This window comes from Nansenia antarctica (genome assembly GCF_963989245.1).
Source record: "Nansenia antarctica genome assembly, chromosome: 9".
In the NCBI taxonomy this organism is placed as follows: Eukaryota; Metazoa; Chordata; class Actinopteri; order Argentiniformes; family Microstomatidae; genus Nansenia; species Nansenia antarctica.
In genome coordinates, this window is record NC_137679.1 from 5,864,965 (window position 1) to 5,891,756 (window position 26,792).

The window sequence follows — 26,792 nt, forward strand, 5'->3', positions numbered from 1 at the left end:
TTATGTGTGTGTGTGCATGTAATTTATGTGTGTGTGTGCATGTAATTGGTGTGTGTGTATGTATGTAATTTATGTATGTGTGTGTATATGCATGTAATGTATGTGTGTGTGTATGCATGTCATTTATGTATGTGTGTGTGAATGAGTTAAAGAAGCTGTGTGTCTGGGACCAGGGGGGTATTCCATCAATGTCACTATATTATTATCAAAAATAAACCTACATTTTCCTTTAGCGATGTTGATGAACACCTGGAGGTGGTGACAGGAACATACAGTAATAACACAGGAAGCACTGACACCCTGTTCATACCAGGGCTCTGACTTCCCAGTAAACAAAGAGTCCAAAAGACGTCCTCAGGGAAGCCGGAATGTGGGTTCAGATGACGTCTTTCTAGGACGTCCAGATGACGTCTTATGGACTACAGAATTGTCCTAAAGACGTCACCTGGACGTCCTAGAAAGACGTCACCTGAGGACACATTCTGGCTTCCCTGAGGACGTTTTTTGGACTCTTTGTTTACTGGGTTAACTGTTCTGTAGAAGATTCTACGTGTTAATGACTGGTTCCTATGAAGGAGACGAACACAGCGTTGTATTAAACCACTTTAATAGAATACAGTCTGCTGCAATAGGAATGTAGCTGTTTCACTTGGCACGAACACGCAGTGCTGTTTAACACGCCCACCGCTGGCTGCACTGCTCGAATTCAACACCCTGCTTACAGGGCGTTCATGTGCTCCTAAGAAAACCCTCAGACTTCAATCTCCCGTAGAGCTCTGAAGATCGCACCTTTTCGGTCCATTCAGAAAGTGTTCTGAGTGGGTGAAACTCCCAAGTACCGTGAGTTTCCTAGCGGCCTAATTTCCGGAGGAAGGTCTGAATGCAGCATTATTACTTATTGAGTCTTATTAAAACTTCATGAGGAAATACTAATTTTACAAATAACAAAATCTTTCAAGTGACTACAGTACATAATTATAACCTTTCTTTTTTTATATAACAATAGTGTATAAGTCCATATAAAAAAAAGCATTTCACACAACAACACACCAAATCAAAATGTCATGGTTACTATGGTTACTATGATGGAAGAGTCTGCTGCCTGTTCTGGGAAGAAGAGTTCTTGACCCGCTGTTGCTTGGTAACCTGTAGGGGAGGGGAGGATGACATCGTTGAGTGTTATAGCTGGTTAAGTCGACATTTCAGTACTATACACAGGGTTCCCACAGGTCCTTGAAAGTTTGTGAATTTGAGAAAAAGAAATCAAGGTCTTAAAGGTTTTTGAAAATAGACATGGGTCATTGAAAGTGCTTGAATCCCCCCCCCCTCTCTCTAAAAAAATCTATATATAAAAAAAAAACAAATAACGAAAAAAATGTTTTACTCGTCAACTAGTTTTGTCTCAAACTATGCCGTGTTGGGTCTTGAATTTGAGTGAATTGAGTCTTGAAAGGTGCTTGAATTTGATGTTTCAGAAGTGTATACACTTACGCCTAGTTCTCGACACTTAGCGAGAGGCGGCACAACCTTTTCGAGACACGTTGACATTTCTAAAACGTGTTATTATTTAGCGTGTCACACGTACACAGTGATAATCAGCGCTGTGCAGTGCGTTTCACACATCGATGCACAGTGGTAAAGAAAGCTTTGAGACATTTACTTCAGAATTGAAATTGAAATCAAATTGACGTGTCGTCATTATCTTCAAACTCTTATGCTCCTCGGAAAATCCAAACTCCATTGGTTGATTCTGACCCTAGTAACAAAGATCTACAGTCTGACATCTCCCAGTTTCCTGTTCCTGAGGAATGCTCTGACCAGGGTTCCCGCACCTTCTGAAACATCAAATTCAAGGACCCAACACGGCATAGTTTGAGACAGAACTAGTTGACGAGCTAAGTCATTTAAAATATATATATTATATATATAGGAATTCAAGAGGGGAATTCAAGCACTTTCAATGACCCATGTCTATTTTCAAAAACCTTTAAGACCTTGATTTCTTTTTCTCAAATTCACAAACTTTCAAGGATTTCAAGGACCCATGGGGACCCTGTCTAATGCAGCCACAGTCCATGACGAAAGACATACTCAACATACTCCTCTGGAGAAGGGGGGGGGGGGGGGGGGGAGGGAAGGAGAGAGGGAAGGAGAGAGGGAAGGAGAGGAGAGAAGGAGGGAGGATAAAAGGACCATCACCTTCATTATGACCCTTGACCTTCCTTGGCCTTGTCGGCTCCCTCCTCCTCCACGCCCGCCTGGGTCATGAGGTCTCCGATGTTCTTCTCCAGGTCGTCGATGCGCGTGCTCATCTCGTCGAGTGGGCGGGGTCAAGGAACAGAACAGGCTTGTGGGTAACGAGGAGCAGAGAGGAGAAGGAGCAGAGGGCTAGTAGGGGTGAGGAGTGCCCAGTAAACAAAAAGTCCATAAGACGTCATCTGAACCCACATTCCGGCTTCCCTGAGGACGTCTTTTGGACTCTTTGTTTACTGGATAGTAGGGGTGAGGAGTGAACATCTGTTGAAGATCGTCGCAAAAAGAAAAAGAAAAAAGGGCCGATAGAGAAGCGGCCAACAACGTTTCGTCTTGACCATTAACAGGACGTCCTGATTGGCTACTACACCCTAGACCAGAGCTAGCCAATTACAATGCTTAGGTACTGGCACCGGAAGCGCTAACATCCTGTTAAGCTGAAGCCACGCCCCTCTGCTGGGCTACGGACATCCTGTTTCTTGGTTCACCCTCTCTACAGACAGCCACAGGCCACTACCACACTCACTGCTGCTGCTGCTGTTGTTCTTGTGTTTCAATACACTTTGTCATGAGTTTCGGGGTGTGGTTATCAACGTAGTCAGCAGTCATCACCACCCATCACCTGCATCATAGTTAACACCATGGGTAACCCCATTGGCAACTGTACCCATGCAGTCGTATGCAGCGTGTCTATCAAATGTATGACTGCATTTATTCAAGTAATGAGCATCTTACTATCCATCTTACTATCCATCTTGTGGAAGGTATCATAAATAATTTTGTATAACTATACTTGCAGTTCTTAATCATTTTTGTATAGATTAGATTAACTTTATTGTATAACTATAATTGCAGTTCTTAATCATTTTTGTATAACTATACTTGCATATATATTAAAGAACACAATGCAGTAATGTGTGTGTGTACATCCAAGGTTAGTATGGGAGACATTCCCATGTGGTTGGGTACCTGGGGACAGATAAAGGGGCCCCCTGGGTACCCACAGTTAAGTCATGGGATCGAAATGTTAAGAAACTGGAAGATAGTCCAAGAAAGAGACTTATGACCTAACCATACTGTGGTAGGGAATGGATGGGAGGCGTCCTCTCCTGTGAGCTGTTTGCCTTCCTCTGGTTCTCTCAGAGAGACAGTCTTGTAACTCCTCTAAGCTTGTATTAAACCCTGTGATTAATCATCCTTATTAGATTTTGTACATGTCTTAATTCACTGAGTTTTGGAGTTCGACACCGAAACCGAATGTATTAGGAAGAAAGGATTACTTTTCTTCCACAATCCTGTTAAAGCAGTCTATTATGATTACAGGCATGGCTCGGAATATCAATATGTCTCCCAGAGACAGGTGGGCTGACACACACACACACACACACACACACACACACACACACACACGCCAGGGCTGATCCCTCGTTAAACTAATTCAGTAATGTTAGCAATGTGGGAGGTAAGTTAATTGAAATATTCAATCAATTAACCTGCACATTAGAGATGGAATTAACGACTTAATTGCCACCAAGGATTTGCCAGATGGCACCAAAACACAGTGTGTATAGCCGGCTACTCTTAATTTGGAGGGCTACTGTTGCTAGTGGAAACTTTAAAAGACACCCCCCCCGCGCCCCTCCCACCAGCACTAGGGGCTTTAGCTCCTTAGCAACACTCTTTTAATTAAATTTCATGAGATGGGGTGTTGTGGTGATGCAGAAATGGCTTGGGATATAAATGACATGATAATCTGTATGGATATTCAGCTATATTCCGTAGGGCTGTCTCAGATGGATATTGTCAGAACTGGGATAAGTGATGGCGGAACAGGTAACAGGTAACAGATAACAGGTAACACTCTTGGTTGAATTAAGCGAGCCAATACCGAGACCCTCCGTCTCCTGAAATGGTAGGGAGTGTGGTGTTGGAGCTGAGGGACATATCTTCCATACACCTGTGTTCATATTACATACACCTGGGTTCATATTACATACACCTCTGTTCATATTCTATCTGGGCTATTTCGGGGGGGCTCATGGTTGAGGAAGGATATTTCTGCCGATGATCTGGTCCGACATGGTCTGGAACTTATCCTGCATCTGCTGGAGCAGAGTCTGGACCTGTCACACACACACACACACACACACACACACACACACACACACACACACACACACAGTGTCAGAAGACAACAGGCCGCCCTGAGAAGGAATTGAGGAATGATGCATCTTAATCTGACAGAGCATGGGGGTAATATTGTACTAATTATACAATGTAACTCGTGTGTGTTTACCACCATAGACCTCAGGGTTAGGTCCTGGTATGAGGAAGTGGAGGAGGTTGGCAATGCTGCAGATATGGCTGTTCTAGAAAACCTGAACCTACTTCAGATATGGCTGTTATAGAAAACCTTAACAGGGTATATACAGGAATCTTGAGGTTAATTTCAATACCTTTCTAAGACTTTTTAAAGACCTTCACCGCCACTTGGAGCTGTAACCGTTTACATCAGTGACACCTTTAACTTAACAGTTTTAGTGTGCAATAGACTAGACCACTATCATACAACACGATTTCCGGTTCATCTTTGTTTTTTAATAAAACTAATACATTCACAAACTTTTACTAAACGTTTTTAGGACTCGAACTCTTTGGACAGAGTCTAATTCAGAAAAATACCAACAAAATACAAGACCTCATAAAATCGTGATAAGACTTTTTAATACTTATTAAGGGTCTTGATTTTCCCGAAATTGATTTATCAACTTTTAATACTTTTCAAGACACCGCGGATACCCTGCCATTGGTCATGACAGAGAGCTGCTGTCGTTATGGTGAACACACACACACACGCGCACACACACACACACACACACACACACACACACACACACACACACACACACACACACACACACATACACACACATACACACACAACTGCTAAACACACAGCTAAAGCTACACATTACTCGATAATACTCGCTACCAGACGACACGTTAAGACATCGGTGCTAACTAGGAACATTACTGTGTGCATGTAGAGGTCTACGGGCGGGTTCGGCTTTGGGTTGGGGGGCACAGAAGAATGACAATGTTGTTAGCTGATGCTACATGCTAACGCTAGCTAGCTGGCTGTCTGAGCTACTGTTTCTGTCAGTGTCCTGGTTCTGGTTCTGCCGGTCTGCCGGTCTACTCACCACGTTGGTCAGGTCCTGGACAGACTTGGGATCCGTTTCTGACATGTTTCACGGTGTGTGAGAGAATGTACAGTTGTGGATTAAAGGTGGTAAAGGTGTGTTAGCTTGGCTAGGTCTCTTTCGCTGACACTAATAAATACGAGGAGGGTCCGCCTCTGTTCCGCCAACGACGATGCTGGAGCCCCGCCCTCTTCCGGAAGTGCGCATCCCCCTTCAGAATAAAAGCTTTTTAGAGATACTGGATGTGGCTGAAGGAACCAGGTTATTATGAAGCTATAACTGGAAATACATGGTTAAAGTTAATGTGACTTTACTGTTTACTTCACTGGGGCTTCATTATTACCACTCAGCTCAATTGTAATCGTCAATTGAGTGACTTTGTATCCGTACTGGTGTGCTTTCTTGGCCAGGACTCCCTCGGAAAAGAGATTTTGATCTCAAAGGGACCTCCAGGTTAAATAAAGGTTGAATAAAAAAATAAAAAAAATAAAAAAAAGACATGTATTCCAACTCGAATGCATTACTACAGCTGATGTATATCATAGTACCATATATAGTACCAGTATCAACATATATAGTGTTGATAAATAATTAATAGAATAAAACAGATTGTTTTATATGTTCAATATGAATAGATTCGTTTATATAACGTTGGTTTTGTCATCGTTCTGATACCTGTTGAAAAAAAAGCAAAGCAAAGTAACGCCCAGGGATGATGTCATCGAAATCGCTGACCAGGGTTGCCAGATGGGGCGTGTTCCCGCCTCTATAGGTTACTTTTGATCACACTGGGCCAGAAAAAAAAAACGGTTGGGCTGGATAAATAGCATTTGGGCGGTAACACATATCAGTGCCTGAATGTTACAAAATTCTTGAAATTAAAACACACACCCTACATTGCTACGATGCAATGTGGAGGTTTATTATTTTTTAACATCATTGGCAACATACATACAGTTCAGGGGCAGGAAATGGACACTTACTGCCCAACAGTAATTACCGGTTTTCTACCAATGTGTTGTCGTTTTGGGCTGGGCTTTTGGTAGATTACGCGGTTTTTATACTGTTTTTTATACTTAGGCTGGAAGTGTCAGTCCCATCTGGCAACCCTGCCGCTGACCCTCCCCTCTGTCACAGCAGCAGAGAGTCCGCTACTCTGGAGAGAAACGAGGCATCGCAGGTAAGACAACGATACATTAACCCGATGGATCACCTTAACTGTGCAACGTCAGGTTCAGATCTGCAGACGGTCTCAGTTGCATTACACGTCGTTCTTTTGTGTCCTTCTCTAACGCCGTGTGGTGCAGGTTAGGGTGCATGGCAGGGAGGGAGGCAGGGGACTAGTGGACATGTAGAATCTAATAACGTTAGAGACTGTCCCGTATAGCCCATAAACCCAGACCCGTGTGATCCGTAACCCCAGACCCTAATGCTGGCCATCGGTTATCATTCGGAGGGAGGATGTCTCATCGTGGTTGTTGGGAAGGTCTGTCTGTGCCCCGAAATGAGCGTCGCATGATCACACTCATGCCTCCTTCCATCCCTGCATCCCATCACCGATTTCCACTCCCGTCACAGAATTAAAATAAAATAACATTAAAAAAAAGGGTTTAAATTGGTGTTATAAGTAATTCATCCGGAGGATTCCGAGATGTAGGTCTCTAGTATAATGCAGAATTGCAGGTCAAACTTCCATGAACCATCCCAAACGAAATGTGCTGGTAGAGGCTGTTATTCCAAGTTTTCCAATAATGTGTTGACGGTATTTTGTGAAATGATTGAGGGATGAGTGAAAGAATGAAAACACACAGAACACTCAATGTGGATGGATGGATGTCTATGGTAGTGGTCAGTATGGAGGTCTATGGTAGTAGTGGTCAGTATCCGCTTGTTAAGTCGTGACGTGTTTCCGGGGCCAACGTTGGCTGAGGCGCTGTCTTCGAAATGGAGAAATAATAATAATAATTAATTATATTTATATAGCGCTTTTCCGAGGCTCAAATACCCTGACAATATGGAGAAAACGGGAAAGTGCTGTGTCCCTTGTTGTATGAATAGATCCGAGTCTAAAAAACGATTAAACTGTCATTCTACCGCTGTAGTTCAGAGGTACTCTGGCGCAGGGAATTTCTGGTTTGGACACGGAAATGGCTAAACGTCACTTTTGACGTCAGACTTAACAAGCGGATAGAGGTCTATGGTAGTAGTGGTCAGTAGTATGGAGGTCTATGGTAGTGGTGGTCTGTATGGAGGTCTATGGTAGTGGTGGTCAGTATGGAGGTCTATGGTAGTAGTGGACAGTAGTATGGAGGTCTATGGTAGTGGTGGTCTGTATGGAGGTCTATGGTAGTGGTGGTCAGTGTGGAGGTCTATGGTAGTGGTGGTCAGTATGGAGGTCTATGGTAGTGGCCAGTATGGAGGTCTATGGTAGTGGTGGTCAGTAGTATGGAGGTCTATGGTAGTAGTGGTCAGTAGTATGGAGGTCTATGGTAGTAGTGGTCAGTAGTATGGAGGTCTATGGTAGTGGTGGTCAGTATGGAGGTCTATGGTACCTGGGGAACACCACCACTAGTGTGCCCTTGAGTAAGGCACTCAGCCCGAAGTTACTCCAGGGAGACTGTCCCTGTAATCTAATTGAAAGTCGCTTTGGATAAAAGCATCTGCTAAATGGTTCAAAATGTACACGTTTCGACTCATAGGGGGCATAGACCTTCATGATGTTAATCCTACCTGATTTACATTTACATTTTTGGCATTTAGCAGACGCCTTTATCCAAAGTGACCTACAACAACATTCATCTAAGTAAGTGAATCATCTGAAGTAAGTGAATCATCTGTCCTCCAGATGACTCCGTCGTTGACTCCCCTGGCTCACGGCCTAGTTAGGACGGCTCCGTAGCACAGCAGGACTCCATCCTCTAGTCAAACAGATTATAGGATTATAGCGATAGTGGTGGTCTAGGGGGATAGTGGTGGTCTAGGGGGATGGTGGTGGTCTAGGGGGATAGTGGTGGTCTAGTGGGATAGTGGTGGTCTAGTGGGGATAGAGGTGGTCTAGGGGGGATAGTGGTGGTCTAGGGGGATAGTGGTGGTCTAGTGGGGGTAGTGGTGGTCTAGGGGGATAGTGGTGGTCTAGGGGGATAGTGAGTTGGACTGCTGATCAGAAGATCAGGAGTTCAAATCCCACCTGCCCTTGAGTAAGACACTTAGTAGCTCCGGTTTGAAGGCTTAGTCAAAGTTACTCCAGGGAGACTGTCCCTGTAATCTCTAACTGTAAGTCGCTTTGGATAACAGCGTCAGCTAAATGGATTTAATGTAATGTAACGTAAATGATTATCTCAGAGGAACCAAATTGGACGTGTTCCCAAATCTGATAGATTAGACAATTAGATGTAGCATCTCGTTAAGAGGGTCCTAACATAATATCACAATCATAACAGCAGAAATAATAAGAGTACAATTATGACAAGATACAGACAGACAAGAGACAAACAAGTTCAACATACATTACTAATTGAAAACATTGGAAACATTACAACCATAACAAGGCCAAAATGGCTAATAAAATAAGTGAAGGTGGATCCACAGACTATAATATAGATAATACATTCTACAATATACTTAATACAGCTGAATATAATATATTACGTATAAATGGCGACAACTTCGGAGGTAACAAGAACAGTCAGTCAAAAAGTAAGAAGACAGTGAATGCTTAAAACTACCAAAAGATGTGTCGGATCTAATGCTAAACAGTGACTCTGTCGTGGCCGTCTCAGACCTCTCTGTCTGTGGCTAACGGTCTGCAGTCTACTGCATGCATGAGCTAACTACAGAGACATTCAGACAGTCACTGTGTAATAATGATCTAATAATATACACCATTTAGCTGGAGGCTTTTATCCAAAGCGACTTACATTGCAAGCGTTGTTAGCGTTGTTAGCGGAGGACCACCACCGTAGCCTGTCAGATATGAAGCAGCTGTCTGGACTGTGAGAGGAAACAGGAGAATAATGCAGCATTGAATGTGAGCAGACAGACTCACAGGGAAGGTCAGTCTAAAATAAAACATGGGCTGGGACTGTATCCACATACATGACCACTGACATGCTATAACACGTGTACAGTAAACATGACCACTGACATGCTATAACACGTGTACAGTAAACATGACCACTGACATGCTATCACACGTGTACAGTAAACATGACCACTGACATGCTATAACACGTGTACAGTTAACATGACTACTGACATGTTATAACACGTGTACAGTAAACATGACCACTGACATGCTATAACACGTGTACAGTAAACATGACCACTGACATGCTATCACACGTGTACAGTAAACATGACCACTGACATGCTATCACACGTGTACAGTAAACATGACCACTGACATGCTATAACACGTGTACAGGAAACATGACCACTGACATGCTATAACACGTGTACAGTAAACATGACCACTGACATGCTATCACACGTGTACAGTAAACATGACCACTGACATGCTATAACATGTGTACAGTAAACATGACTACTGACATGCTATAACACGTGTACAGTAAACATGACCACTGACATGCTATAACATGTGTACAGTAAACATGACCACTGACATGCTATAACACGTGTACAGTAAACATGACCACTGACATGCTATAACACGTGTACAGTAAACATGACCACTGACATGCTATAACACGTGTACAGTAAACATGACCACTGACATGCTATAACACGTGTACAGTAAACATGACCACTGACATGCTATAACACGTGTACAGTAAACATGACCACTGACATGCTATAACACGTGTACAGTTAACATGCTGTATGAAGCGCCTCCGTATAAAAGGAGAGTGATGGAGAAGGACGTCTATTAATAAACCTGATGTGTTGTTTGTTGCGTGGATTTACAGAGCTGGTTCCCCGCTGTGCACAGGGAGGGACTGTTCTCCTGGTGAGATCACCCTCTGTGACCAAAGAGAATCACAATGTGGGCGCACTAACTCTGTTGATATACAGTGGGGGAAATAAGTATTGAACACATCACCATTTTTGTCCAGTAAATGTATTTCCAATGAGCCTATTCAAGTGAAATCTGCACCTTTGAGACTTTGGTATTAACTCAAACAATCCAGACAAAAAATCGAAACATTTAAGTCCATATGTAAAATAAAGTTGTGTATAATAAAGTGGAATGAAACAGGAAAAAAGTATCGTTTGAGTTAATACCAAAGTCTGGTGCAAATTTCACTTGAATAGGCTCATTGGAAATACATTTACTGGACAAAATGTTGATGTGTTCAATACTTATTTCCCCCACTGTAAGACGCCTTTAATTCAAACAGGATTAGAATAAAAATGGGCCACAGTCGATATTTCCACCAGTCTTGCTTCTGACAGCTTTGCATTGAGAAGATATTTGCACAGGCACAGTGTTTCCTCTATAGGCATTGATTTGTGGCGGGCCGCCACGAATCAATGAAAAATTAACACCCCGCCACTAATATGAAATATGAAAAGTCCTGGAGGAAACACTGCAGGCACATTATTTGGTTACAGATGTGACTGGCTGTGAACCAAGGTTCCACAAGGTTTGGTGTTGATGGAGCCTAGGCCAAGTTTAGGTATTAAAGTATGCTGCTTTACAGACATCAACCTGTCTTGTCTTACCTGCACCATTGCCACTTTGTCTTATACTAGGCTATGCCTATTATTTGTATGTCTTTTATGTCCTGTACTACTGACACTTTCATCTTGAATTATGTTTGATTTATTATGTCTATGTCTTGTGCTGCAATGCAATGTCAGGATCCGAAGCCTAATTTTACTCTGTTACACTTGTGTAATGTGACATAACAATACACTTGAAACTTGATATGAAACCTCACTCACTTATAATATGATTCCCAAATGTGTATATGTGAGGCCTGCAGCTGCATTTGTAGTCAGACGGAAAAGTTGTAGTGGAAACTTTTGTGCTTTTTTGATTCATTATCAGTCTTGCTTTTTTACAGGTTTGTTTCTAAAAATATTATTCGCTAATTGTTTATGTTGTATGTTGACTAATCAGTGTCCATCAAACGTGCTTTTTCCTACAAAAGAAGCCAGCGGCCTTCAAACCAGAGTTGAAACATGTTGCTAGGCTACAGGGGTAAAATACATTTAGAGAGTGTTTGTTTCATCCAAAAATAAGGTGTGTTTATTAAGGAACTCTAGTGGAAGTTTTCTATTGAAGTAGCCACCATTTTCTTTCTAATTCATAGTAGTACGTACATATCCTCTCTTAGGTTGTTTTATCTGAATGTTTGTCAAATTAACTCTCCACTGGGTGTGCTTCTGTATTTGTTTACTCTACACAGATCCATCTCACAGCCCAGCTACCATGTCTGAAGCCAAGTCCACAGAGTCCCTGGGTTCACAGCAGGGTCCAGAGATGGTGGCAGTGAAGCTGGAGGACTCCATTGAAACACTGGAACTCAATGTGGTAGTGAAAGAGGAGGAGGAGGAAGTGATGATAAAAGCGGAGGAAGGATTGGACGAAGTGGAGGAGAAAGATGCAATATTGAAAGAAGAAGAGGAGGAAGGAGGAGGAGAAGATGTGGAGGGGAAAGATGTGGTGGTGAAAGAAGAGGACGTGGAGGTGAAATATATTGAGTTGGATGGTAAGTTCATGAATATGGCTAATATTAAAATGGTATTTATTGTGCAACCCCTAGTCAGTGCTCTATGGTGTTGATAGTGCACTAGGGATGGGTGCGAGGGTTGATGACTCTAACCCACGTCACACACCTCAGGATTTGAACAACAATATTGCTCTTTTAAAAGCGTGACTGCATGACTGGCCAGACCGTGAGTGATTTGATACTGACACAGGGTTGCCACGCTACCTGGAAAACAGGGAAAACAGGGAAATTATTGAGCCCTGTTCCATACCTGGAAAAGGCATGGAAACTGAGCAAAATTAAAAATTAACATGGAAATCTTGTGTTGTCCTGGAAAATTTGATAGGCTTTCTAAAACATTTAATAATTTAAGTAGTTGGCTTGGAACTGTCTGGCTGTTCTAAATGTGGCTTTATCAATGTTGTTTGGCAAGCACATGGTTCATTGTTGCAAACAAACATTGATGTGCTTGCTAGCTAGCTAGCGCTTGGAATGTGTTGCTAACGGTAACGGCCAATAGCGCTATAGCTCTAATACTTCCTGATATCCTCGAGTGGGGGGCGCAAGTTAAAACGGTTGTATCTCAGCGTAGGAACGTTGGATTTACTCAGGAAGTGGTAGAAGTTTGACTGGCGGTCAATGCAAATGTGTGATCTTTGCTACTTTAATAGATGATTCATTTGCCAAGTGATCAGTATTTAGCCTGTATGGTAGTATATGTATGTGTGTGTGCATATATATATGTATATGAAGATGTTATAGCTAGCTAGCTACGATTTATTATCAAAATAATGAACAGCAAGCTAGATCCAAAACTAAGGCCGTTGGAGGAGGGCAAGTGTCACATTGGACAGACTACCAAAACAGAAAAATAAAGTATCTTAACTACAGCAAGTGATAGAAATACATATTATCACATTATCTGGAGATTCAATAAGGTAGTTGTATATGTCAGGATATGGGTTAGGGTGACACCGTCAGGTCGTTCAGCCACATAGATGGAGGCAGACTGAAAGGACACACATCAACCTCTATTTCATGATTTTTAAAATGTATAACGACGTAGATCATTGATCGGCAACAACTAAAATAGTTTGCCTGACTGGCCATCGGATTTGGGCTCCTAATAGCTAAAAAGTATAAAAGTAGCAAAGACCATACATTTGCATTGACCGCAAGTCAAACTTCTAACAATTCTACCACCCAAAAGGGGGCGTTATCGTTCTGATGACAGGGAGATGACATATGACGAATTGGAATCACCACCATCACCTATACATTTTAGGGAACCAAGTTTTTCAGCCCAGTGGTGTTCTAGGCTGGAAATTAGTTCTAGTTTAATACATCTACACTGAGCTATCAAAACACTGGTTAGACAGCTAACTATCTCTAAGCATTTAAGAGCTGATCGCACATCTAGACTAGACTGCACATCTAGACGGCACATCTTTTAAATCAAGTAGTCAGGTGTCCTCTGGGGGTGTGTAGGACGGGCGGGGGCGCAAAGTTTTAACGGTCTAGATATCATCACAAAACATGGTACCTGGAAAATCAAGAAGTGGTATGGAAAATTATTTCAAGGCAAGCGTGGCAACCCTGTGACAGTGATTTGATACTTGTCACTAGTGGCTTGTTTCAGACTAGTGGCTTGTTTCAGACTAGTGGCTTGTTTCAGGCTAGTGGCTTGTTTCAGACTGGTGGCTTGTTTCAGACTAGTGGCTTGTTTCAGACTAGTGGCTTGTTTCAGACTAGTGGCTTGTTTCAGACTAGTGGCTTGTTTCAGACTAGTGGCTTGTTTCAGACTAGTGGCTTGTTTCAGGCTAGTGGCTTGTTTCAGGCTAGTGGCTTGTTTCAGACTAGTGGCTTGTTTCAGACTAGTGGCTTGTTTCAGCCTAGTGGCTTGTTTCAGCCTAGTGGCTTGTTTCAGACTAGTGGCTTGTTTCAGACTAGTGGCTTGTTTCAGACTAGTGGCTTGTTTCAGACTAGTGGCTTGTTTCAGACTAGTGGCTTGTTTCAGACTAGTGGCTTGTTTCAGACTAGTGGCTTGTTTCAGACTAGTGGCTTGTTTCAGGCTAGTGGCTTGTTTCAGCCTAGTGGCTTGTTTCAGACTAGTGGCTTGTTTCAGGCTAGTGGCTTGTTTCAGACTAGTGGCTTGTTTCAGGCTAGTGGCTTGTTTCAGACTAGTGGCTTGTTTCAGGCTAGTGGCTTGTTTCAGACTAGTGGCTTGTTTCAGACTAGTGGCTTGTTTCAGGCTAGTGGCTTGTTTCAGACTAGTGGCTTGTTTCAGGCTAGTGGCTTGTTTCAGCCTAGTGGCTTGTTTCAGACTAGTGGCTTGTTTCAGACTAGTGGCTTGTTTCAGGCTAGTGGCTTGTTTCAGACTAGTGGCTTGTTTCAGACTAGTGGCTTGTTTCAGACTAGTGGCTTGTTTCAGCCTAGTGGCTTGTTTCAGCCTAGTGGCTTGTTTCAGACTAGTGGCTTGTTTCAGACTAGTGGCTTGTTTCAGACTAGTGGCTTGTTTCAGACTAGTGGCTTGTTTCAGACTAGTGGCTTGTTTCAGCCTAGTGGCTTGTTTCAGCCTAGTGGCTTGTTTCAGGCTAGTGGCTTGTTTCAGACTAGTGGCTTGTTTCAGACTAGTGGCTTGTTTCAGACTAGTGGCTTGTTTCAGACTAGTGGCTTGTTTCAGACTAGTGGCTTGTTTCAGACTAGTGGCTTGTTTCAGACTAGTGGCTTGTTTCAGACTAGTGGCTTGTTTCAGACTAGTGGCTTGTTTCAGACTAGTGGCTTGTTTCAGACTAGTGGCTTGTTTCAGCCTAGTGGCTTGTTTCAGACTAGTGGCTTGTTTCAGACTAGTGGCTTGTTTCAGGCTAGTGGCTTGTTTCAGGCTAGTGGCTTGTTTCAGACTAGTGGCTTGTTTCAGACTAGTGGCTTGTTTCAGACTAGTGGCTTGTTTCAGACTAGTGGCTTGTTTCAGACTAGTGGCTTGTTTCAGACTAGTGGCTTGTTTCAGACTAGTGGCTTGTTTCAGACTAGTGGCTTGTTTCAGCCTAGTGGCTTGTTTCAGACTAGTGGCTTGTTTCAGGCTAGTGGCTTGTTTCAGCCTAGTGGCTTGTTTCAGACTAGTGGCTTGTTTCAGACTAGTGGCTTGTTTCAGACTAGTGGCTTGTTTCAGACTAGTGGCTTGTTTCAGGCTAGTGGCTTGTTTCAGACTAGTGGCTTGTTTCAGCCTAGTGGCTTGTTTCAGACTAGTGGCTTGTTTCAGACTAGTGGCTTGTTTCAGACTAGTGGCTTGTTTCAGACTAGTGGCTTGCTTCAGACGGGTGGCTTGTTTCAGACTAGTGGCTTGTTTAGGACTAGTGGCTTGTTTCAGCCTAGTGGCTTGTTTCAGACTAGTGGCTTGTTTCAGGCTAGTGGCTTGTTTCAGCCTAGTGGCTTGTTTCAGACTAGTGGCTTGTTTCAGACTAGTGGCTTGTTTCAGCCTAGTGGCTTGTTTCAGACTAGTGGCTTGTTTCAGCCTAGTGGCTTGTTTCAGACTAGTGGCTTGTTTCAGACTAGTGGCTTGTTTCAGACTAGTGGCTTGTTTCAGGCTAGTGGCTTGTTTCAGCCTAGTGGCTTGTTTCAGCCTAGTGGCTTGTTTCAGACTAGTGGCTTGTTTCAGACTAGTGGCTTGTTTCAGGCTAGTGGCTTGTTTCAGACTAGTGGCTTGTTTCAGACTAGTGGCTTGTTTCAGACTAGTGGCTTGTTTCAGCCTAGTGGCTTGTTTCAGACTAGTGGCTTGTTTCAGACTAGTGGCTTGTTTCAGACTAGTGGCTTGTTTCAGACTAGTGGCTTGTTTCAGCCTAGTGGCTTGTTTCAGACTAGTGGCTTGTTTCAGACTAGTGGCTTGTTTCAGACTAGTGGCTTGTTTCAGCCTAGTGGCTTGTTTCAGACTAGTGGCTTGTTTCAGACTAGTGGCTTGTTTCAGCCTAGTGGCTTGTTTCAGACTAGTGACTTGTTTCAGACTAGTGACTTGTTTCAGCCTAGTGACTTGTTTCAGCCTAGTGGCTTGTTTCAGACTAGTGGCTTGTTTCAGACTAGTGGCTTGTTTCAGACTAGTGGCTTGTTTCAGACTAGTGGCTTGTTTCAGACTAGTGGCTTGTTTCAGCCTAGTGGCTTGTTTCAGACTAGTGGCTTGTTTCAGACTAGTGGCTTGTTTCAGACGGGTGGCTTGTTTCAGACTAGTGGCTTGTTTCAGACTAGTGGCTTGTTTCAGACTAGTGGCTTGTTTCAGACTAGTGGCTTGTTTCAGACTAGTGGCTTGTTTCAGACTAGTGGCTTGTTTCAGACTAGTGGCTTGTTTCAGACTAGTGGCTTGTTTCAGACGGGTGGCTTGTTTCAGACTAGTGGCTTGTTTCAGGCTAGTGGCTTGTTTCAGGCTAGTGGCTTGTTTCAGACTAGTGGCTTGTTTCAGACGGGTGGCTTGTTTCAGACTAGTGGCTTGTTTCAGGCTAGTGGCTTGTTTCAGACTAGTGGCTTGTTTCAGACTAGTGGCTTGTTTCAGACGGGTGGCTTGTTTCAGACTAGTGGCTTGTTTCAGGCTAGTGGCTTGTTTCAGGCTAGTGGCTTGTTTCAGACTAGTGGCTTGTTTCAGGCTAGTGGCTTGTTTCAGACTAGTGGCTTGTTTCAGACTAGTGGCTTGTTTCAGACTAGTGGCTTGTTTCAGGCTAGTGGCTTGTTTCAGACTAGTGGCTTGTTTCAGACTAGTGGCTTGTTTCAGACGGGTGGCTTGTTTCAGACTAGTGGCTTGTTTCAGGCTAGTGGCTTGTTTCAGGCTAGTGGCTTGTTTCAGACTAGTGGCTTGTTTCAGACGGGTGGCTTGTTTCAGACTAGTGGCTTGTTTCAGGCTAGTGGCTTGTTTCAGACTAGTGGCTTGTTTCAGCCTAGTGGCTTGTTTCAGACTAGTGGCTTGTTTCAGGCTAGTGGCTTGTTTCAGCCTAGTGGCTTGTTTCAGGCTAGTGGCTTGTTTCAGACTAGTGGCTTGTTTCAGGCTAGTGGCTTGTTTCAGGCTAGTGGCTTGTTTCAGACTAGTGGCTTGTTTCAGACTAGTGGCTTGTTTCAGGCTAGTGGCTTGTTTCAGACTAGTGGCTTGTTTCAGGCTAGTGGCTTGTTTCAGACGGGTGGCTTGTTTCAGACTAGTGGCTTGTTTCAGGCTAGTGGCTTGTTTCAGGCTAGTGGCTTGTTTCAGACTAGTGGCTTGTTTCAGCCTAGTGGCTTGTTTCAGACGGGTGGCTTGTTTCAGACTAGTGGCTTGTTTCAGGCTAGTGGCTTGTTTCAGACGGGTGGCTTGTTTCAGACTAGTGGCTTGTTTCAGCCTAGTGGCTTGTTTCAGGCTAGTGGCTTGTTTCAGACTAGTGGCTTGTTTCAGACGGGTGGCTTGTTTCAGACTAGTGGCTTGTTTCAGGCTAGTGGCTTGTTTCAGACTAGTGGCTTGTTTCAGCCTAGTGGCTTGTTTCAGACTAGTGGCTTGTTTCAGACTAGTGGCTTGTTTCAGGCTAGTGGCTTGTTTCAGGCTAGTGGCTTGTTTCAGACTAGTGGCTTGTTTCAGCCTAGTGGCTTGTTTCAGACTAGTGGCTTGTTTCAGACTAGTGGCTTGTTTCAGACTAGTGGCTTGTTTCAGCCTAGTGACTTGTTTCAGACTAGTGGCTTGTTTCAGACTAGTGGCTTGTTTCAGACTAGTGGCTTGTTTCAGACTAGTGGCTTGTTTCAGACTACTGGCTTGTTTCAGACTAGTGGCTTGTTTCAGACTAGTGGCTTGTTTCAGACTAGTGGCTTGTTTCAGACTAGTGGCTTGTTTCAGACTAGTGGCTTGTTTCAGACTAGTGGCTTGTTTCAGACTAGTGGCTTGTTTCAGACTAGTGGCTTGTTTCAGACTAGTGGCTTGTTTCAGACTAGTGGCTTGTTTCAGACTAGTGGCTTGTTTCAGGCTAGTGGCTTGTTTCAGACTAGTGGCTTGTTTCAGACTAGTGGCTTGTTTCAGGCTAGTGGCTTGTTTCAGCCTAGTGGCTTGTTTCAGGCTAGTGGCTTGTTTCAGCCTAGTGGCTTGTTTCAGACTAGTGGCTTGTTTCAGACTAGTGGCTTGTTTCAGCCTAGTGGCTTGTTTCAGGCTAGTGGCTTGTTTCAGCCTAGTGGCTTGTTTCAGACTAGTGGCTTGTTTCAGACTAGTGGCTTGTTTCAGACTAGTGGCATGTTTCAGACTAGTGGCTTGTTTCAGACTAGTGGCTTGTTTCAGACTAGTGGCTTGTTTCAGACTAGTGGCTTGTTTCAGACTAGTGGCTTGTTTCAGACTAGTGGCTTGTTTCAGACTAGTGGCTTGTTTCAGACTAGTGGCTTGTTTCAGGCTAGTGGCTTGTTTCAGACTAGAGGCTTGTTTCAGACTAGTGGCTTGTTTCAGGCTAGTGGCTTGTTTCAGACTAGTGGCTTGTTTCAGACTAGTGGCTTGTTTCAGCCTAGTGGCTTGTTTCAGACTAGTGGCTTGTTTCAGACTAGTGGCTTGTTTCAGACTAGTGGCTTGTTTCAGACTAGAGGCTTGTTTCAGACTAGTGGCTTGTTTCAGACTAGTGGCTTGTTTCAGACTAGTGGCTTGTTTCAGACTAGTGGCTTGTTTCAGCCTAGTGGCTTGTTTCAGACTAGTGGCTTGTTTCAGACTAGTGGCTTGTTTCAGACTAGTGGCTTGTTTCAGACTAGTGGCTTGTTTCAGACTAGTGGCTTGTTTCAGACTAGTGGCTTGTTTCAGCCTAGTGGCTTGTTTCAGACCGGTGGCTTGTTTCAGACTAGTGGCTTGTTTCAGACTAGTGGCTTGCTTCAGCCTTGCTAAGGGAATGTGTATTTTTCAATTATACATTTGTTTCAATTGGTTAATTGATTAATCTAACTCACCCATATAGTTAATAGGTAATAGTGTGTTACTGTAACAGTCAAAGCTGATCTCTATGGTGTTTACAGTGAACCACTGTAACAGTTTAGACTGACTCTTTGGTCTCGTCCATTGTGAGACAGATAAGTCTCTCTTGAAGTCAGTGTATTCTACAGACCTCAGAGATGCTGTTACTTCTGGCACTGCTGAGTCTATGGAAACACTACTTGTTTCTCTCATGTTGTTATAATCCTGTATATGTTGCTATTCTTACAGGAGAGAGCTCCAACCCAGACTCAGACATGGAGCCCAGCTCCACCGCATCAGGAAACCATAAACAACACAGACGGAGGAGCTCAAGACAGAAGAATCACCACTGCATGGACTGCTGCAGTAGTTTCTACGAGCCAGAGGACTTGAGAAGTCACACCTGCAGGCCCCGTCCCTGTTTAGACTGCAGTGAGAGTTTCATTTGTCCATCTCACCTTAACCCAGAGACTCATAGAGGAGAGAAGACTTACTCTTGCCTTGAATGTGGGAAGGTTTTCTTTTCGATGAGCCACCTAAAGAGACATGAGATCATCCACACAGGAGAGAGGCCACACAACTGCTCCCTGTGTGGGAAGGGATTCAGTCAACTAGCAGGCCTAAAGACACATCAGAGAACACACACAGGAGAGAGGCCGTATTACTGCTCCCAGTGCGGTAAGAGTTTCAGTCAACTAGTTGGCCTTAAGACGCATCAGAGGATCCACACAGGAGAGAAGCCGTATCACTGTTCGCTGTGTGACAAGAGTTTCATTCGGGCAGGGGCGCTAAAGAAACATCAAAGAATTCACACGGGAGAGCGGCCTTACCACTGCTCCCAGTGTGGCAAGAGTTACAAAAACCCGAGCTCCTTGAGCGCACATCAAAGTATCCACTCAGGAGAGAGGCCGTACGCCTGCTCCCAGTGTGGGAAGAGTTTCAGTCAACTAGGAGACCTGAAGACCCATCAGAGAACACACACGGGAGAGGGGATGTACAACTGCCCCCAGTGTGGGAAGAGTTTCTGCCGGGTCGGGGCGCTAAAGATACATCAAAGAACGCACACGGGGGAGAGGCCGTACAGCTGTTCCCAGTGTGGAAAGAGTTTCAGTCAGGCGGGAGCTTTGCAGGCGCATCAGAGAATACACACAGGAGAGAAGCTGTACCATTGTTCGCAGTGTGGGAAGAGTTTCACCGAGTCAGGAACGCTAAAGAAGCATCAGAGGATCCACACAGGAGAGAGGAGATACCACTGCTCCCTGTGTGCCAAGAGTTTCACCGAGTCGGGAACCTTGAGGAAACATCAGAGAACACACACAGGGGAGAGGCCCGCTCCAAGTGGGGGGAGAGTTTCAGTCAGTCCTGCGACCTGAGGACACAACCAGAGATGGTGGTCTGGATACTGACATACTGTCCACTGCCCCTTGTGTAAGACCTAAGACATCAGGGCAGATGTATCAGTCGATGTGTGGTAACAGAATAGGAGAGGGTCGAGTGCTCCTATGGATTGTGTGTACGTCCTCATTAGAAGCATTGGAAAAACTATAAAGTCGTAGGCAGTGTTAGGACTGTTGTGTCACACCTGATTAAGTTGTTATAGTTGGAAGATAAAGAGAAGTGAACGTATTGGATGTAGGCTGGTGCTGTTCGATCTATACATGGAAGAAACCTTTCCTATAAAACAGATAAAATAGCAGCCCCTGATTAGTGGTGTTAATCACACACAGGTGAGGGACCTGCTGTCCTCTCACGCCCATATGTATGTGTCTACCCATCCCTCTGTGTCTGTCTTGAGAACGTCAACTCTCTCCTGCTCTCCATTGCTGAGTATGGAATAAAGATACAAGAACATACTTTTTGCTCTGCAGCCTTTATTTGGTCTTTACACCTACAGCCGGAAAGAAAACATTATTGTCTTGAATATTATCTTGACGTCTTCAAATTCAAGAGGAATACTGTAACAATCCTACGTACCCAGTACGAGTCCAAAAGTCCTCAGGGAAGCCGGAACGTGGGTTCAGATGACGTCTTTCTAGGACGTCCAGATGACGTCTTATGGACTACAGAATCGTCTTCTGTAGTCCATAAGACGTCCTAAAGACGTCATCTGGACGTCCTAGAAAGAGGTCATCTGGATGTCCTAGAAAGACGTCATCTGAACCCACATTCCGGCTTCCCTGAGGACGTCTTTTGGACTCTTTGTTTACTGGGTAGGCCTGTTAGTGTTCATCATGCCAGAGAGGCTGCCTGCTGTGATGTCATCATGCCAGAGAGGCTGCCTGCTGTGATGTCATCATGCAGTGTAATACGTGACAGCAGCTGGTGAAAGCGGGAACAAGTCGGCAACCAATCAAAATGGTCCGATTTTTATTCTGAAAAATGTAAATAAATGTCATTGAATCAATGACACACTCGCTACTCAAGCCAAAATAAGCCAAAATAGTACCTAGTTAGTGTAGAGTAGTGGGGATTACTCACCGAATCCATTGCAATGTTTTGGTTGAAATTAAAAATTTAAAGAAAAAAGAAAATAAGAATAATTTTGTAGAAATGTATTTACATTCTTTTTTTTTTTTTTTTACATTTGTTTTTCAGATTTTATCCCTTTTTCACCCAATTTGGTAGCCAATTGAACCCAACCTAGCATCCAATTATCCCCTGCCTATTGCGAAGGATCCGCCGCACGACCCCGTGGCCGGCAGTCCCAGAAGAGGCCGCCAGGCAGACTAGCTGACTGGCTCCTCGAGCCCAGCACCTGTTATTCCGGCACCCCGGGGGCGCTGTTGCGCGACGGATCCTTGTCCGGAAATACTCCTATACCGCCCTCGGGAGCGGCCGCCCAATATGCCGCTCCCCGTGTGTGCCCCAGCCATATCCGGATCTGGCGAGCTGGGATACGATCCCAGTCCACGGTGGGCAGCTTGCACTAGTGGCCAGTGCTTAGACCGCTACACCACCGCGGGGCACTGTATTTACATTCTTCAGAATAAAAGTCAGAACATTTGGTCGGTTGCCGACTTGTTCCCGCTTTCACCAGCTGCTGTCACATATCTGTGGTTTCCGCTTCTACCTAAAACATTTAACAGACCAACATTATGGCCTACATGAATGAGGTACCAGGAGATCCGTAGGCTAAATAACCAGGCAGCACTCGCATCTGAAACATGTTCACAAGACAGTTATTTTTTTATTTCACATCATAGTTGTTATCTGAAGGTCTTGTATGTTTCATTACAACAGCCACAGAGCGTCAGCAGCCGTGGTCAGCCAGCTGGAGAAGCAGAAGAAGAAGTCACGCACGCGGACAGGAGGAAACCCAGGAAACAGAGAGTCCCAAAGACGTCCTCAGGGAAGCCGGAATGTGGGTTCAGATGACGTCTTTCTAGAACGTCCAGATGACGTCTTTCTAGGACGTCCACACGACGTCTTTAGGGCATCTTATGGACTAGCGAAGACGATTCTGTAGTCCATAAGACGCCCTAAAGACTTCATCTGGACGTCCTAGAAAGACGTCATCTGAACCCACATTCCGGCTTCCCTGAGGACGTCTTTTGGACTCTTTGTTTCCTGGGAATGATGCGGGGCAGCCACTTCCTGCTGCCCCCCCCCTCCCCCCAAATTACAGGGGAATCATGGGTAATAAAGTTCCTTGTCATGCCCCACCATCACCACATTAAGACTCAAGCGCAGTCACAATTCAAATGATAACTGAATTCTTTACAAATTCAGAAGAAGAAAAAAAAGAAGAAGAACAGGATATCAACTCTGGATAGAGAGGGATGAGGAGATAGAGAGAAGAGAGAAGGGCGGGAAGGAGCGAAAGGAGGAGAGGACACATAAACCAACGCAAAGCACAGTGAACTCCACAAGATAGAGAGAGAGAACAAATGGATATCTTTTCTTTATAACAATCACACATTCTCTACAGTAATACCCCCCCGTCCCTCCCCTAACTGTTCAACCCCCCCCACATCCTCCCCTTCTATGACCTTTACTGACGCACAGTGAGGTGGGGGGCAACCTCAGAGATCTGACTCTTTTAATATATAATAATAATAATTAAAACATTGAACCATAATTATAACATTGAAAACATAATGACAAAGATGAACTTGAATGTGGGTTGTTGGGAGAGAATGGAGCCAACTTTTACATCAAGACCGTTTCAAGTTAATGAGCTCCAAAATATTATGTTTATCTTTTAAACATTTAGGATATATCGCTGATAACTCATACCTCCTTTCCACCAACGTGAACCTAGTTCTAGTTCTGGTTCTGGTGCTAGTGAACCTAGTTCTAGTTCTGGTGCTAGTGAACCTAGTTCTAGTTCTGGGTTGGTGCTAGTGAACCTAGTTCTAGTTCTGGGTTGGTGCTAATGAACCTAGTTCAACTTGCAAACCTTCTAAGAACCGGTTTGCTTTTCTACAGGCTAGAGAGCCATGTCATTACATCACTGTATACATCTCCACTGTTGTCACGACAACAATATAATAATAATACAACAACAACCATGTAGTTGTGCTGCTCGTCACGATTGCTAAGGACGTCGATTACGTTCAAGAAGAACGGTCGTTTACCTAACACGTTTTGATTATTATCAACACTGAACATCGTTCAACATGACGTTAGTGTCAGCCTTTGTTGTAAGCTAGCTCGCTAGGTCAATGTAGCTAGCTACCTAGCATCGACTGCGTTTGTATCAATCACGTTGCAGTTAAACAAATCTAATCAATTAATGATACACCGATTTCTATCTTTGCTGGTCACGATAATCCCGCCGCCAGGGGGGGACCTTCTAGACCAGCCATAGGCTGGCCCCTGGCCGAGGTTACTCTGTCCGAGAACCGGTTCTGTTGCTGTCGAAATGTCAAAATGCAAAGAACTGGTTAGAGATTAGGCACCGGACCCTCAAACTTCCTTAGTGGGAAAGGGGTATCAGTGGTCCTGCTTGGTGATGTACCCCCCCCACCCCCAACCAAAAGGAGAAACACAGAGAGAAGAGAGGGATGGGAGGGGGGGGGGGGGGGGGGGCAGCCAGAGGAGGGGAGGAAAATAATTATATACACTTATTATACAGTAGAGGATATGAGAGCATAATGTGCTCATGTTATCTGTTGCTTGTTGTTTCTGTGTTTTCTGTTTTCCCCATATTGTCAGCGTCTTTGAGCCCCGGAAAAGCGCTATATAAATACAATGAATTATTATTATTATTATTAGGTCCTCGGCCAGGCTAAAGGTGGCCTTTACACATGGAGGTGGTCTAGTGCCAGCGCCACGCACTCAAACAGAAACCCAGCGTTGAACTTCTCACTGGACGACCTCCAACTTCTGTTATAGTTCTGCCTAATACTGCATTGGTAAATTCGCTCTGAGAGCGCCGGAGCGCACACTGGGTTCCAAGCCATAAAGGGACCGAGTCATTTGATCGGACGAGAGGCGTTGCATGAGCGCTGATCAGATTTTGAATTCAGAATTTACGAACGCAGCCTTAAACCGAAAAACTGAATTCCAGAGCATTCCGGAACTCCAAAAACATTCAGGAACACACAAAAAAAATAAACACCAACTGACAAAACCTCTCTCTCCTCTGCGGTTCGTGTGGACAAAGTCACCACATACCTGAATGCTGCAACTATTGCATTCCTCAGTAAAAAGTACAGCAAATCGAATCTATTCATAGCAACAGGGTGGTTTAAAACCAGATACGTCCACAGTTTTCCCATGTGAACAAAGAGTGTCATGATTTCAAATGATTTGTCTTTTCGTGTTATACACACAACCGGGTGTTAACTCAGCTAAGCTACATGTACTGCTTCATGCGTGAGCGTACTACAGAGCAGTGCCCTGTCTCTCTATAGCCTGAGCAGGGCCAGTGTCCCAGACTAGTCTATGTCTCATATGGTTTTTCATTGTCTATGAACCATAGATCAGCACATTGGGAGTCCACACTGGTTCTGTTCTAATACCGCATCAGTACCGGCGGTCCAAACTATAATCTTAGTGATCGGAGCAGAGCAGTCCGAAAGAAAGGTCAAATAAATCAAACCCAAAATGAACCTGTTTGGCAAATTTGTCCACTGTGATTCTGACCTGACCAGCACCTGGAACCTACATAGGAGGGTTTGAACTCAGAGTAGGTGGCTGGCTGTGTGTATCTCTGGTCTCTCGGCTGGTGTTGTGCCAGCTCTACTTATTTAACTCGCCATGCAGTTGCTTCCACAGACCCAGTCTCCTCCTCCTGGCCTTCAGGAGACAGTTAGACCCAGTCTAGAGCCAGTCTCCTCCTCCTCCTGGCCTTCAGGAGACAGTTAGACCCAGTCTAGACCCAGTCTCCTCCTCCTCCTGGCCTTCAGGAGACAGTTAGACCCAGTCTAGACCCAGTCTCCTCCTCCTCCTGGTCTTCAGGAGACAGTTAGACCCAGTCTAGACCCAGTCTCCTCCTCCTGGCCTTCAGGAGACAGTTAGACCCAGTCTAGACCCAGTCTCCTCCTCCTGGCCTTCAGGAGACAGTTAGACCCAGTCTAGACCCAGTCTCCTACTCCTCCTGGCCTTCAGGAGACAGTTAGACCCAGTCTAGACCCAGTCTCCTCCTCCTGGCCTTCAGGAGACAGTTAGACCCAGTCTAGACCCAGTCTTCTCCTCCTGGCCTTCATGAGACAGTTAGACCCAGTCTAGACCCAGTCTTCTCCTCCTCCTGGCCTTCAGGAGACAGTTAGACCCAGTCTAGACCCAGTCCCCTCCTCCTCCTGGCCCACAGGAGACAGTTAGACCCAGTCTAGACTCAGTCTCCTCCTCCTGGCCTTCAGGAGACAGTTAGACCCAGTCTAGACCCAGTCCCCTCCTCCTCCTGGCCCACAGGAGACAGTTAGACCCAGTCTAGACCCAGTCTCCTCCTCCTGGCCTTCAGGAGACAGTTAGACCCAGTCTAGACTCAGTCTCCTCCTCCTCCTGGCCTTCAGGAGACGGTTAGACCCAGTCTAGACCCAGTCTCCTCCTCCTCCTGGCCTTCAGGAGACAGTTAGACCCAGTCTAGACTCAGTCTCCTCCTCCTGGCCTTCAGGAGACAGTTAGACCCAGTCTAGACCCAGTCCCCTCCTCCTCCTGGCCCACAGGAGACAGTTAGACCCAGTCTCCTCCTCCTGGCCTTCAGGAGACAGTTAGACCCAGTCTAGACTCAGTCTCCTCCTCCTCCTGGCCTTCAGGAGACGGTTAGACCCAGTCTAGACCCAGTCTCCTCCTCCTCCTGGCCTTCAGGAGACAGTTAGACCCAGTCTAGACCCAGTCTTCTCCTCCTGGCCTTCAGGAGACGGTTAGCATAACTGAGTCTTAGCCACGCTAACCAGGCAGGCTAAGGCTACATTGGGCAGCAGACTCTGGTATGACCTGGCTAGGCAGGACTACAATGACCCTCGCTAAAAGACTACAAAAAGGCATCCATATTGAGACGTATATCAGGTGACCCTGGGGGGGGTTTCTATAGAAGCAACAGCTTGGATCAGAGATACAGTCATCGGACGCCATCTTGGATCAGAGAAATCATAAATACAATAGGTAGTCCCTCCACCTCCAATCGTCTATTAAATATGGGTGTTATTATGTACATCGAAAACACAAATTAACATTAAATAAATGTTTGCTCCTGAAATGTCGGCTTTTTCAAACATCAACAGGGAATATAGTCCTATATGTTCTATATAAACACACAATATATGAAAAATATGTTCAATAAAGTCGATACAAATC

General features: G+C 44.7%; 1 protein-coding gene across 1 annotated transcript; it reads right to left on the reverse strand.

Annotated features, from left to right (window-relative positions):
• Nucleotides 1–604: 604 nt before the first annotated feature.
• On the reverse strand, nucleotides 605–5,612 carry hsbp1b (heat shock factor binding protein 1b). Its single transcript, XM_080538766.1, has 4 exons — nucleotides 5,457–5,612; nucleotides 4,310–4,376; nucleotides 2,200–2,320; nucleotides 605–1,146 (listed from the first exon to the last, which is right to left on the reverse strand). The coding sequence occupies exons 1-3, from the start codon at nucleotides 5,499–5,501 to the stop codon at nucleotides 2,205–2,207; spliced, it is 228 nt and encodes a 75-aa protein (XP_080394892.1). The 5' UTR covers nucleotides 5,502–5,612; the 3' UTR covers nucleotides 605–1,146; nucleotides 2,200–2,204.
• Between the last annotated feature and the right edge of the window lie 21,180 nt (nucleotides 5,613–26,792).